Source organism: Thunnus maccoyii, chromosome 7 (genome assembly GCF_910596095.1).
Source record: "Thunnus maccoyii chromosome 7, fThuMac1.1, whole genome shotgun sequence".
In the NCBI taxonomy this organism is placed as follows: Eukaryota; Metazoa; Chordata; class Actinopteri; order Scombriformes; family Scombridae; genus Thunnus; species Thunnus maccoyii.
The window spans coordinates 7399970-7412059 of record NC_056539.1 but is presented as its reverse complement, the minus strand read 5'-3'; the positions used below and the strand labels follow the sequence as shown (position 1 = coordinate 7412059).

At 38.2% G+C, this 12090-nt stretch overlaps 3 protein-coding genes across 7 annotated transcripts in view; 1 reads left to right on the top strand and 2 right to left on the bottom strand.

Annotated features, from left to right (window-relative positions):
• Positions 1-665, bottom strand: part of LOC121900446 (gamma-aminobutyric acid receptor subunit gamma-3) — a 65853-nt gene extending 65188 nt beyond the window's left edge. The window contains exons 1-2 of the mRNA XM_042416771.1: positions 551-665; positions 144-289 (exon numbers count right to left, since the gene is read on the bottom strand). Of these exons, the coding sequence (XP_042272705.1) occupies positions 144-289; positions 551-603 (199 nt within the window). The 5' untranslated portion in view covers positions 604-665. The remainder of the gene's footprint in view (positions 1-143; positions 290-550) is intronic.
• A 9373-nt stretch (positions 666-10038) lies between these two features.
• Positions 10039-12090, bottom strand: part of gabra5 (gamma-aminobutyric acid type A receptor subunit alpha5) — a 28035-nt gene continuing 25983 nt past the window's right edge. For all 5 annotated transcript variants that reach the window (XM_042416142.1, XM_042416138.1, XM_042416140.1 and 2 more), the window contains exon 10: positions 10039-10738. In XM_042416142.1, coding sequence (XP_042272076.1) covers positions 10448-10738 — 291 coding nt within the window. In that variant the 3' untranslated portion in view covers positions 10039-10447. The remainder of the gene's footprint in view (positions 10739-12090) is intronic.
• gabrb3 (gamma-aminobutyric acid type A receptor subunit beta3) overlaps positions 10488-12090 on the top strand; it is a 54633-nt gene continuing 53030 nt past the window's right edge. The window contains exon 1 of the mRNA XM_042416134.1: positions 10488-10570. The gene's annotated coding sequence lies outside the window, so the exon portion shown is untranslated. The remainder of the gene's footprint in view (positions 10571-12090) is intronic.

Sequence of the window (12090 nt, the reverse complement as noted above, 5' to 3'; positions counted from 1 at the left end):
TCATAAATGTCAATATACACGAGCATTAAATCAGCGCCAATTAACCAGCTGACTTACATATTACCATGGATTTACAGTCTGCTGCTGGACACATTCACCATCTCTGATGATATCACAGTGACTGACACAAAAGTGACTATTACCTCCGATATCCGGCCGCAGTTTCTTATCATATTCTTTGAGCAAATTGTTGAGTATTTCCGTGGCGTCGGTTTCCTGTGATTTGGGAGCCAGCATTTGGTTTACAGTGACATCCTCGTAGTCCTCTTCGTATTCGATTGTTAGAGAGCTGTAAAGGTAAAATGAAAGCAGGTGGTAGAAAACAGAAGAGGCACTGACACAGGCTTAAAACAAGCGATGCCATGTATTGTATCTCTGCAGACTGCATGCAAGTAAACATAATGAACTTGGAGCCAAACATAAAGTTTTCTTCAGGAAACAGCTGGTAACATTACCGCAGTGAGCATTAGGAGAGCTGACATTTATCTTATCAACCAACATCCCAAAACATGTTGTCACTTTACAGAGCTGTTTTAAATGCCAGACTTACCAAGTATGAAGAACTGACAGGAGTAAGACATAAGCCAATAATTTGGATGACATGTTTTTCTTTCTTTTTTTTTTTTTTTTTTGTAGGATGACAACAGAGGACGGTGCGTATCGGTGTCTGGACACGGTGGTCACAGCTGCTCAGAGGAGAAAGCGAGGGAAAAGCACTTCATAGTTTGTAATCCAAAAGAAATTTTAGTCATTGTTCAAATCAAAATCCTTTGTCACGGGCGTTTTTCAGACGGTGGAGCAGCTTCTCACTTGTACGTAAGGGTTGCAGTTGTTTCCTCGATTGCGGACACTGCTGGTCTTACGCAGGTGCGCACACTCTGAATGCATCCTGTGAAAGCCCCCAATTCATCAAAAACTCCTCTCTGGGTAAGTCTGCGTCACTTTCTTAAGGATTACTTTGCAATTCCCGAAAAGAACTGTTAAACCAGCATAAACAGACTTTGTAAAGACTTTTTCTATTTCTTTCTTCCTAATTATTTTTTGAATATGTGCCAAATAAAGATACAACATGCCTGCTACTAAACTGTAAATAAAAACAAAAAGTTGGGACTGAGACACTTTTGGACAATATTTTAATTATGTAGCCTATATACTAGTAGACAAGGCATTACCCTCAATTTCAAACTCCATAAATATGTGCCTCTAATATAAATTAGATGCTAATTAACAGTGATGGCCAGCAAATAAATGATTTTTAAAAAGGTAATGGTAAATATCCTTTGTTTCTCTTCTTCCTCTTCCATTTTGTTGATGCACCTGCAGTTTGACCACTCATGATGCCTCCTCTTGGAGCTCTTGTTAGTTGCCTCATATTAATTTGAAAGCTTGCCAATCAAAGTGCCACAAGAGCTCTTTTATAGCTGCTAAATGCCTCTAATTGATATCCAACCTATATCTAGCCACCTTTGTCGAAGTGTTTGCAATTATAACTGCAATGCAATTATATGAGTCCTCTGTGTCCTGTACCTAGCGGTGGCATGCACAATCAGTGGTAGAGATTTATTAAAGGGGAAACACTTTCAGGGGTAATTTATTATGTTTAGTAAGTTGGGGGACTCACAAGAGATTTTTTTTTTTTTTAAATGGTGAAAATTGAAGCAGCAGAGGTCGAGATATTCTGACTTTTAGTATGGGTCAAGCTCCAAAACCCCCGGATCCTATTTCCCACAATGCAATATCGCCCGTCATTAGACCCTCCCTGCTTCCTAAATACCCACTTTTTCAAAGCTCACACCTCCAGTCTACACAGATGACATTATACAGCTATTTTCACACAAAAACTGAATTTAATCGGTTGAGTGCCCCTTTAAATAAAAGTTGCACTATTTTCAGAGACATGCTCCAGAGAGAAATAAAGATTGTGCTGAAGCACAGTAAGTCTAAGTCTGAATGGCAAGATGAAGCAGCCCCTCTCAGCAGCCTCCATAAAGGGTCATTCAGAGGTTTTCTTCAGAGAATAATGTGACTGCTGTTTGGCTCTTCTTGGCTATCATTTAAAATAAATGGACAACTCTGGGGAAACACTGGCTCAGCTTTAGTGGAACACTTGTGTACCAAGAGCAAAAAGGACAACAGCAATTTCTCCCTCTGTCGGCCCCTTGTGTTCTCACACTGACACAGATTCTTGAAGGGTAGAAATTAACTGCTGAGGTAAATAATCCCCTCATGACACTCTAATCCCACAGTGTCTCACAAGTGTAGTTTTATTTTGTTCTGATGGTGCCGAATTATGTGAATTATGTCTTTACACAAAGAGCAGAACAATGAAAAAGGCCACAGAGGTTTTTGAAAACTATCAGAAAAATAGCAATAAACCCCCAAACACTGAACACGAAATATGAAATAGTCTCTTCTCATTGACAGACAGTGTGACCCTCTGACATCGATCCTGTCTGCAGTGCTGCTGTTGTAGCTGGCTGCTGTCATCCTCTGGTGGTTGAAAAGAGAAATGCAGACATTAGAGACGGAGCAGTGGCGTCACGGTGAACAGTTCCTGCTCCACGGAGGGAGGGAACCAGAGCAGCTGGAGATGTTCATACACACGTCATCCACATGAATCAACTCGGACCTTACTACTTGGTTAACTGGTCTCAACTGACCCATAGGGGGTGATTAAGAACATTTTCATTTTTTATTATTACCTAAATCATTCGGCATAATGGACTCAGAATGTGGTTGAACTTTTTCAGATTATTTTGTTCTATATTAGAGAAACTAATCGCCTTTTTTTCTGTGCCATTACCCTAACTTTTAGTATAATCAGTCCCACTTATTTAAAATGAGTTGAAATGTTGTGCATATTAATTCTTATCAGAGCAGAATGGAAAACTAGCATAATTCAGCAAAATCATTATAATAGATGATATAATGCTTTCTGTCCTAGTATGTTTGACACATTTATTCTTACTTTACCAAATGGATGCATTCTAACTATGTTTCACTATGAATGCATTAAGCACACTAAGCACTGTAAAATTATAATAATACAGAATAATTCAGGTATTTTTGTGCTGTTTGTGCATCTCTGCATGCCAGTATTATGCCAATATATTTATATGTGTGCCAAAAGGAAAAGAAACATATGTCACCACACGCAAAAGACATGAAAAAATCTAAAATCTTTGCACTCATGTAGGTTCAAAAATGATTTATTTTAGGGTATTATTGTTCATTATAATGCAGAAGGGGACAGAGAACAGTGACACTCCCATAACAGCCACATGGTCTCACCCTTCATCTTTTTAAAAAGATACTGTAAGCACATACAGTGTTTTATGATATGATTGTTTTGTCTCAGTTTTTACAACAGACTTTCTTTTAGGAGTCAAACTGTCTTTCTAAATTCTAAATGTAGTGTTTACATGTCAAGCTCAAAACACTGAATCACATGGCCAGTCTTCAGAATACAGACATCATTGCTACTTACTCCACTAGTACTGTCATACAGTACATGTCACATATGGCTATAATGGAGCTTTCTGGTGCGTTCTGGCCTTACAGTATTACTCTACTGTAGATTACTGTATTTTACAGCAGATGATTACTGTAAACTTACAAGTGATGTAAATAATTTAAGTAATTTCATTAAGGTTTAATGTCTTGAATAAAAACAGAAAAATTAAACAGATGCAGTGAACTACAATCACAATCATCATTTTGTCTTGTGTACTGCAAAATCAGACTCTAGTTTTCTGCATAAACTGCACATTTATCTTGAAAAATGACCCATGCAAACATCGGTATGATGAGAATTACTGTAGTGACTGTTTGACAGCAATATTTGATAATCACCAATTTTATTCAAAAATACAACAATGATTAAAAATCAATGATAAACACAAACAATGTTGATGTGATGCGCTGATAAACTGTGTGATGAATTATCTAATCTGATATCTGAGATGTTTTCATTTTGTGTGCTATGTGAGATTTTGAGTCCAAAATCAGAAGTATAACATTTTGTGTCAAGAGTTTAGCAAAGTTAAACTGAAAATTGAGCCAAAACAATTGAAAAAATACTTTGTTTTCTGCTGACATTTCATAGGGCATCTTTATGAACTATTACATATCTACATAGTGCACATTTTAATCATTAATTTATAGTAACACAGTGTGCATTGATTGAGAAGGGTTGATTAGATTAAAGGTCACACAGATAATCTGAGAATATGAAAAACTGTGTAAAATACTTGTGTTAAAAAGACACCTTGACATCTCCAAACAGAAAACATCACATAACCCCAATATAGCTTTAGTTTTCAGAGAGTCTTGTTTTTGTGTAATGCCTTTTCTTGTTTATAACCCCCTTTATGATGCTTGCTGTCATTTAGTATTTTTATAATTCTTTGTTAAATATATCTGTAATAGCACATTATTTACACCTTCTTTGCACACGACACCAGGAGGAATATGTGATATGATGATTAGTGAAATTTACCACTCAAAACACTGTGTCTCCCTAAAATCAATATGGAGCTTTAATCAACAGTTTGATTCTTGTATTTTGATGCAGTGCAGTGGCTGAGACACAATATATTTCAGGGAAAGATATGGTCAGTTAAATACAAAAACTGATACAATGTTCCCAATTTACATTTTACAATGTTACAGTCCTTTGTGCCATTGCAGAGGAGAGACCCTCTGTAGATTCACACTTGTATCTCTAGTAATAGTGAGAGTGCTTGCTCAGCAATCCAGAAATCAATCGTATTGCATGAGTGAGCAGTGAGGTACACGCATGGGCTACAGATATTTTGTATAATGATAAAGTAGCTGTTGTATGTGTCTGAACATCAGGTACAATGAATGTCCTTACATCTTTACTGACTAAGCAGTTTTTCAGACATTTCATAGATAGGACCCATAATGAAAAGAACCTTATATAAGAGCTGCATACATACAAGGTTTTAACTCTGAACACTTTACCAGTTCATCCACCGGGCCTGCATCACCTGAACCACAGCATTTACACACCTTATTAACATCTGTTTGTGGTGTGTTTCTTTCGTTCCTGTCCCCTTGGGAAGCCCTCATTAATTGTTTCATGCTATGACATTGATAACATGGCCTGACGTATGGTGGCCCTGAAAGCCCAAAACATTTATGCCCAAATGCAAAAAGTCAAAACACAAGAAAATGGACGAACACATCTTCATCAATTTGACAACATATGCGTAGCATTTAGAAAAAATAGTGCAAAGTGTGAAAACAGAAAATACAACCAAATACACAAACGTGCTGCAAAAAACAGAAAAAAGAACCAAGTACAAAAGCAGATCCCGGACTAAATTTCTGTTGTTTTTTCATTTTGGTTGTGTTCTGTGCAACTTGCAGCGATTCTGTATTTGTTTGTATTTTCTCACTTTGCTGATTTCTTTTCTGAATGCTGTGCATGTGTTGTCAAATTGATGAAGGTGTTTCCTCCATTTGCTTGTGTGTTGTCTTTTTGCATGTGTTTTCTTAAGTTGTAGTGCATTGAGCTTTTAGGGCCACCATACCAATGAAGCTTTTTCATCATGCAATTCTGAAGGGAGTTGCCTTACAGCATAAAGCCTTCCCATTCTGTAAAAATTGAGGTTGATTAAACCTCTACTGCTATTTGTTGAAAAAACACCACACTACTGTAACACCATAATGTGCTTTTTCGCAAATAAATAGTGCAGCAGCTTTCTAGAGGGTCAAATTCTGTTTCATTGAGTTGTCTTTTGGGGCACCTTGTGGGCGGTGCTGTGGGAGTATGGAGTACCGTTATATAACTGCAGTGAGAGCTGTGTCCACATTCTCGGCAGACTCATTCTCAATGGGTGCTGGGCTCTGCCAGGGTTGTCCCTTGTCACCGATTCTGTTTGTGATTTTCATTGACAGAATCTCAAGGCACAGCTGGGGGAGGAGAATGTCTGGTTTGGGGACCTCAGGATTGCGTCTGTGCTTTTTGCAGATGATGTGGTTCTGTTGGCTTCAACACACTTTGACGTCCAGCAGGCACTAGGATGGTTTGCAGCCGAATGTGAAGTGGTCAGATGAGAGTCAGAACCCCCAAATCTGAGGCCATGGTGCTCTGCTGAAAAAAGGTGGACTGCTCCCTCTGGGTTGGGAGAGAGATGATGCCCCAAGTGGAGGAGTTCAAGTATCTCGGGGTCCTGTTCATGAGTGAGGCTAAGATGGAGTGTGAGGTTAACAGGTGAATTGGTGCAGCATCAGCAGTAATGCAGGCATTATACTGGACTGTTGTGGTGAAGAAAGAGCTGAGCCAGAAGGCAAAGCTCTCAATTTACAGAGAGTCAAAAAAGTATCCCAGCACACACCAGGATTCACTGGAATACTTTTTTGACTTTCTGTAACTTGCCCTGCATCAGCTGGCACCTAGGAGAGAGGCACTGCTGTGCAAAGGGTATTTTCATCTTTTCTTCTTCCAATTGACCAGTCAACGTCCCAACCCTAACCTATGGTAACGAGCTTTGGGTAGTGACTGAAAGAATGAGATTGCAGATACTAGCAGCCAAAATGAGTTTCCTCCAGAGAGTGTCTGGGCTCAGCCTTAGAGATTGGGTGAGGAGCTCAGACATCCGGGGAGACTAGAGCTGCTCCTTTGCATCGAAAGCCAGCTAAGGTGGTTTGGGCACCTGGTTAGGATGCCTCCTGGACACCTCCCTCTGGAGGTGTTCCAGGCACGTCCAACTAGTAGGAGACCCCGGGGCAGATCCAGAACACGCTGGAGGGATTACATATCTCTTTCAGCCTGGGAACGCCTTGGGATCCCTCAGGAGGAGCTGGAGGGCATTGCCAGGGCGAAGGATGTCTAAGGTACCTTACTCAGTCCGATACCACCGCAACCCAATCCCAGATAAGCGGTGGGAAATGGATGGCTCATCAGTGTTTCTGTTAAAAAAAAAAAAACAACACAAACTGCACCAATTTTCAAGAACTTACTTCATTACAATAATTTGAGAGATGTAATCAGATAAACATTTTACACACAGTGGCTTTAAAGACAAACATTAGAACTCAGTTTTATAAAGAAAAGCAATTCATTCAATATATATAACATCTATATGTGTTATCTGATTTAGCTATTTTTATTTTTGATAACTTACAGCAAATAATAACTGAACTTTCTCTTTTTTCTTGGCTTGATCAGGTTATGACGTATAAATGTGTTTATAAAGGTCAGCACCAAGAGTTTTCATAGATTCATGATGCTTCAGCAGCATATACTGTAGCCCATCTTTGCTTCTCAAGCTATATACTATGATTGATGTCATTTGGTGCCATCAGTGACAGCTTAATTTGGTGCAGAGTATGGGCATGCTGAATGGAAAAAGCAACTTAAATGGAGCTAAATCCTTGACAAACAGATGTGAGCCAGATGTTACCGCCACAGAGACCCCCAAGATGGATTTAGCAGTCCACCAACTGTAGAGGCTGCATGATCTGGATGTGCATGTGTATAATCAAAGGAGAAACAGCACGTGTGGACCGTTGTTCCATCAAGCAAGATTAAGCCAGCGTTTTATCACGTCCACAGCATAAATGTATCTTAATATGTACTGTAGACTCATGTAGTATAATATGGTATCTTTCTCTGTGTATTTATCTGGAATCTCACAGGAGAGAAAAGTGATGGAATATGAAAATCCCCGATCAGTGTCAACGGTGAACTGACAGCTATAACATGACACTCCATGTCATAAATGTCATGCCATGACTGACGCTGATAAAGGCTTTTCACGTTTCATTATCACTGAGCTTTTTGATCATTAACAGCAGACAGATGGAGTCAGTGAAGCTTTATTTGGAATCAGATATGCATAACAATTAAGAAAAAAGAAAATAGTGGCCCAGACATTGGTTATTGAAATTTAATATTAAATAAAAATAAAAGATAAATATAATAAAAATAAATAAATATATAAATAAAAAAACAAAAAAACATAACGTAGTGAGAGTGCACTGCTTCCAAAGAGGGAAGGGCGATGCTAAAATTAATCAGAATATAGCCATAATATACATAAATATGTATAATACATGAATATATACATATCCAAAAAATCAATTTAACAATAACTCATCTGGATTACATAAAAAGACATAAATGATCACATAGTACCATAAACAGAAGTCATTATTTATATGAGCATTATTTATTGCTTCAGATATTTGCATTTAAAGAACAGCCTGTACCTAAAATGCACTTAAATGTTACAATACAATACAACTGGTGTGCTCCATTAATGTATTAAATAGTGACAGGCCACACAGAAGGCATAAAGTCACATGGATAGATCACGTTCATATTTAAACTCATCCTTCAGCCAAAGAGAAAAGAGGCTAAAAATGTCATTTTCAGTTTGAGAGAACTGTTAAGACTGCAAACCTACTGTAATAGTGCATGCAGCCTTCGCAGTGGGTATCGAGTAAAAAGCTTGGCTTTATGTGGTCTTACAGTGACCTTAGTGCTATAATTTGGGATTTTTACATTGAATTAAAAGTTCTACTTTTGGGGAAATACACTTATTCACTTTCTTGCTGAGAGTTAAATGATAAGATCAATACCACTCTTGTACTTGTACGCTAAGTATGAGGCTACAGCCAGAGGACAGTTAGCTTAGCTTAGCTTAGCTTAGCCTAGTTTAATGTGACTATTTTTTACAATAATCTGTACAAAAGCCGAAGAATTTAAAAAAGTTGTGGTTTTTAGGCAGGTTTATGTGCTGCATAAATTTACACACTCATAATTCAGACATTAAAGAAATTACCAAAGAAAAAAAGACACACATAAAATGTATTGCACTAAGGATCTACAGTAGGGAGTGAGTTCGGACACAGCTCAGGAAGTCAAAAGACTGTACAGAATAAGTAAACAACATACGACATGTTTGAAAGTGAGCTTTAGAGTTGCTGGCTGGAAGATATCTTTATGTGCAGCTAGTTTCCTGTCTTTACTTTAGGCTACCTAAGCTAACGTTCCCCTTGTTGTAGCTTCGTATTTAGCGTACAGACTCAAGAGTGGTACACCTCTTCTCATCTAGCTGAGTCTCAGCAACAAAGCAGATAAGTGTATTTCCCAAATGAACTATTCCTTTAAGATAACACTCAGGTTTTTAATGAGAAATTAATTTTAATAATTCATCTCACATTTTGGCCTGAAACCCTAAAAACTGCAAATGCAACATGATTTAAAAATGCTAATGGTCAAAATGCAATAACCTGGTCATTGTGACTTTTTGCCTCTTTGATAAGCCTGATAACTTGATAAGCTCAAGTCAGTCTCTTAACTACAGCAGTTACTTTAAATCATGACAAAAAGTGATCCTGCTCCAAGCATCCAAATGTTTATCAAGAACTTTTGCAAGTTGTCATCAAAGCTTATTGAAACGACAAACTTATCTAAATAACAAAATGTTAAAAAAAGCATCATATATTCTGTCAAAATTGCTAAAGCTCAAGCTATTCTGTTCATTTCCCAATATCCAGTCAATGAAGCACTAGACTAGAGTAACACTGTGTTGCTGTATATGCATAACATAGAAGCTAACCTTACTGGCTTAGTGGTGCTTGTCTAAAAGCAGGGCATATATACATGTTTCTTAAACTATGACCATACATACATACATACATACATACTTACATACAGGATTTTCAACATGGTAACCTGGAAACAGAAGCTGCCACTATCACTTTAGCTTGAAATCTGTCCCCGTTTAACCTCTACATAAACAGAAAAACAATATTTATGGAAAACTGGCCATTCTAAATTGAGACAAAAGTAGCAAAACTGAAAAAAAAGTCAACTGTTCAATGAAAGTTGTAAAACTGGTCTCTGAAAATAGTAATTGCAAGAGATTTCAGTGCATTCATAATGAGTTATCACACTCTGAAGGCATCACATTTAGCATGGCTATTCATCTGCTTTTAACAAGGAAGCAAAGTTCCATGTGCCTGGGCCCAGCCTCGCATATCTGGACCTCCAGCCCATTTGTACAAAGTAAGAGTTACAAAGATAAAAGCCGGTTTTGAGTAATAACACAGTAAAAATGTTTTGCATAGCATTTGGCCTTGCTGTACACCACCTACTGTTGACTCAAGGAGAAAATATAAATGCCAAATGCTAAAATGATTTAATTTGGCAGAAACTAATGAGTGACTGGAGTTCTAAAATGAGACAAATTAAACTGCCTTTTGAGGAAAAGTCACATATCATACATGTACAAACTCAAGGCAAACATGGCAACATTTTCCTGAAGCAACACACATGCAATGTAATCAATGACCTAAAAAAACACATCTGTGATACAAGGACTAAGTGCTTGGCATTGTTTTTGATTGCGTTCCAGTTATCAAATCCTGAAGTGGTTGTCAGGAGGATGAATGACCCTCATCGTGGAGCTTACACGGCTCCTTTGATTACTGGTTCCCTATTCAGATATGTGGCCCAGTACACCAGGTTGAAGGTCCCAAACAGCACTGGGAACACTATCCTGGACATCTTGTCAATCTTGCTCACGCTGTTGTAAGTCTTTTTGGGATCTGGGGCCTTGGTTTCAGAGGGCTTGAGCTGAACAGCCGTGCTATTTGAAATGGTAGAGATGGAGGCGTCCTTCGTAATGTTGGTTGTGTAATTCACACCAGCTGAACAGGTGTTGTTTGGCTTTTTAGAAAGAGCCAGGGGGTCCTTCTTCTGTGGGGAAAAAGGAATACACAAACTTCTGAATACAAAAGGTCCTGCACATGCATAATAAAACAGGTACTTAATAAAATACGTAAACACTTACACAACATCTACAAAAGAGAAAAAAGAAATGGCACAGGGTCATGATGTTGGCAAACCAGACTGTGAATTATTGATCCACTGCTTTTGAATGTTTTGCCTAATTCATCTCTTACTTTATTATTATGTGTGACATGGACTTTTTTTCACACCTCCTCCTTCCTTTATTTCCCACATTACCACTATTATACAAAAACAAAGTAACATGGAGAAGAAAAGAAGAACAGAGTAGAAAGGAGGGAGGGGAAGTGGAGTCTACTGGGGACGTCTACTACTGACATAGCAGTATTATCTGAAGCCACAGTGACGTTAACTAGTTACATTACAATATATTGTTGTTGTGTCTAACCAAGTCTCGCTCAAGGAAAAGTCTTGTTCTGAAATCTTTGGAGAGTTGAGTAGTTGCAGGAAGGCAGCTGAATCATCAGCTAAATATTCAGCCATGACTTGAAAATCTTTTAGATAACACTAAGCTACGCTTCCTGTACTCCAATACAACAAACTCTTCCTGGCACTCCTCTCTCCAACTCTCACTCATGTCTCCATCGTTGTCTTCCTGCAACAACTCAACTCTCACAAGATTTCAGAGTAATACTTCTTCTTGAGCAAGACTTGGTTAGACACAATAACAAACAGACCGGGTCAAGCAAAAGGTAAAGAAAAAAGTTTTATTTCTCTGTAGGGTCCTTTCTATAATGTTGTCAGACACTTAATAACAATCTCACTCTGTCAGTGTCAAAAACAAGCACTTTTAGTGGACGTACATTGACAGGGCGCAATTGCCCCAAAGGACTACATTACAGCCTATTTCACGGCTGCCGGTTGCAGTGCTCTTGCTCAATACTGGACCAATTTCAAAAATTGTTGACCCCATTAGTCACAAGTTTTTAGACACAAAAAGATGGGAGAATATGGTCTAAGTTGAAAAATCCCAAAGTTTCCCTTTAAGGGTATAAGTGGCAGCAAATATTGCACTTATCAATACCTTGCAAATGCTTTATCCTTCTTCTGCTACCCACTGCTACCAACCTATGGACAATACTTGACTGCCAAATAGAAACGCATCAGTCACCCCCTCCATACAAAGGTGAAAAATACAGCAAACCAGCTACTATTGTTGGGAATGTATTCATTCTCTATCCTCCAGTACTTAACCATAAAAAAAAGTCGTAGCCCCAAAATAAATTGTTAAACTTGTGGGAACAAGCTTTTCATTCCCCACAACTACCAGGTTTGGTCCTCACAATGTGATAACAACAAGA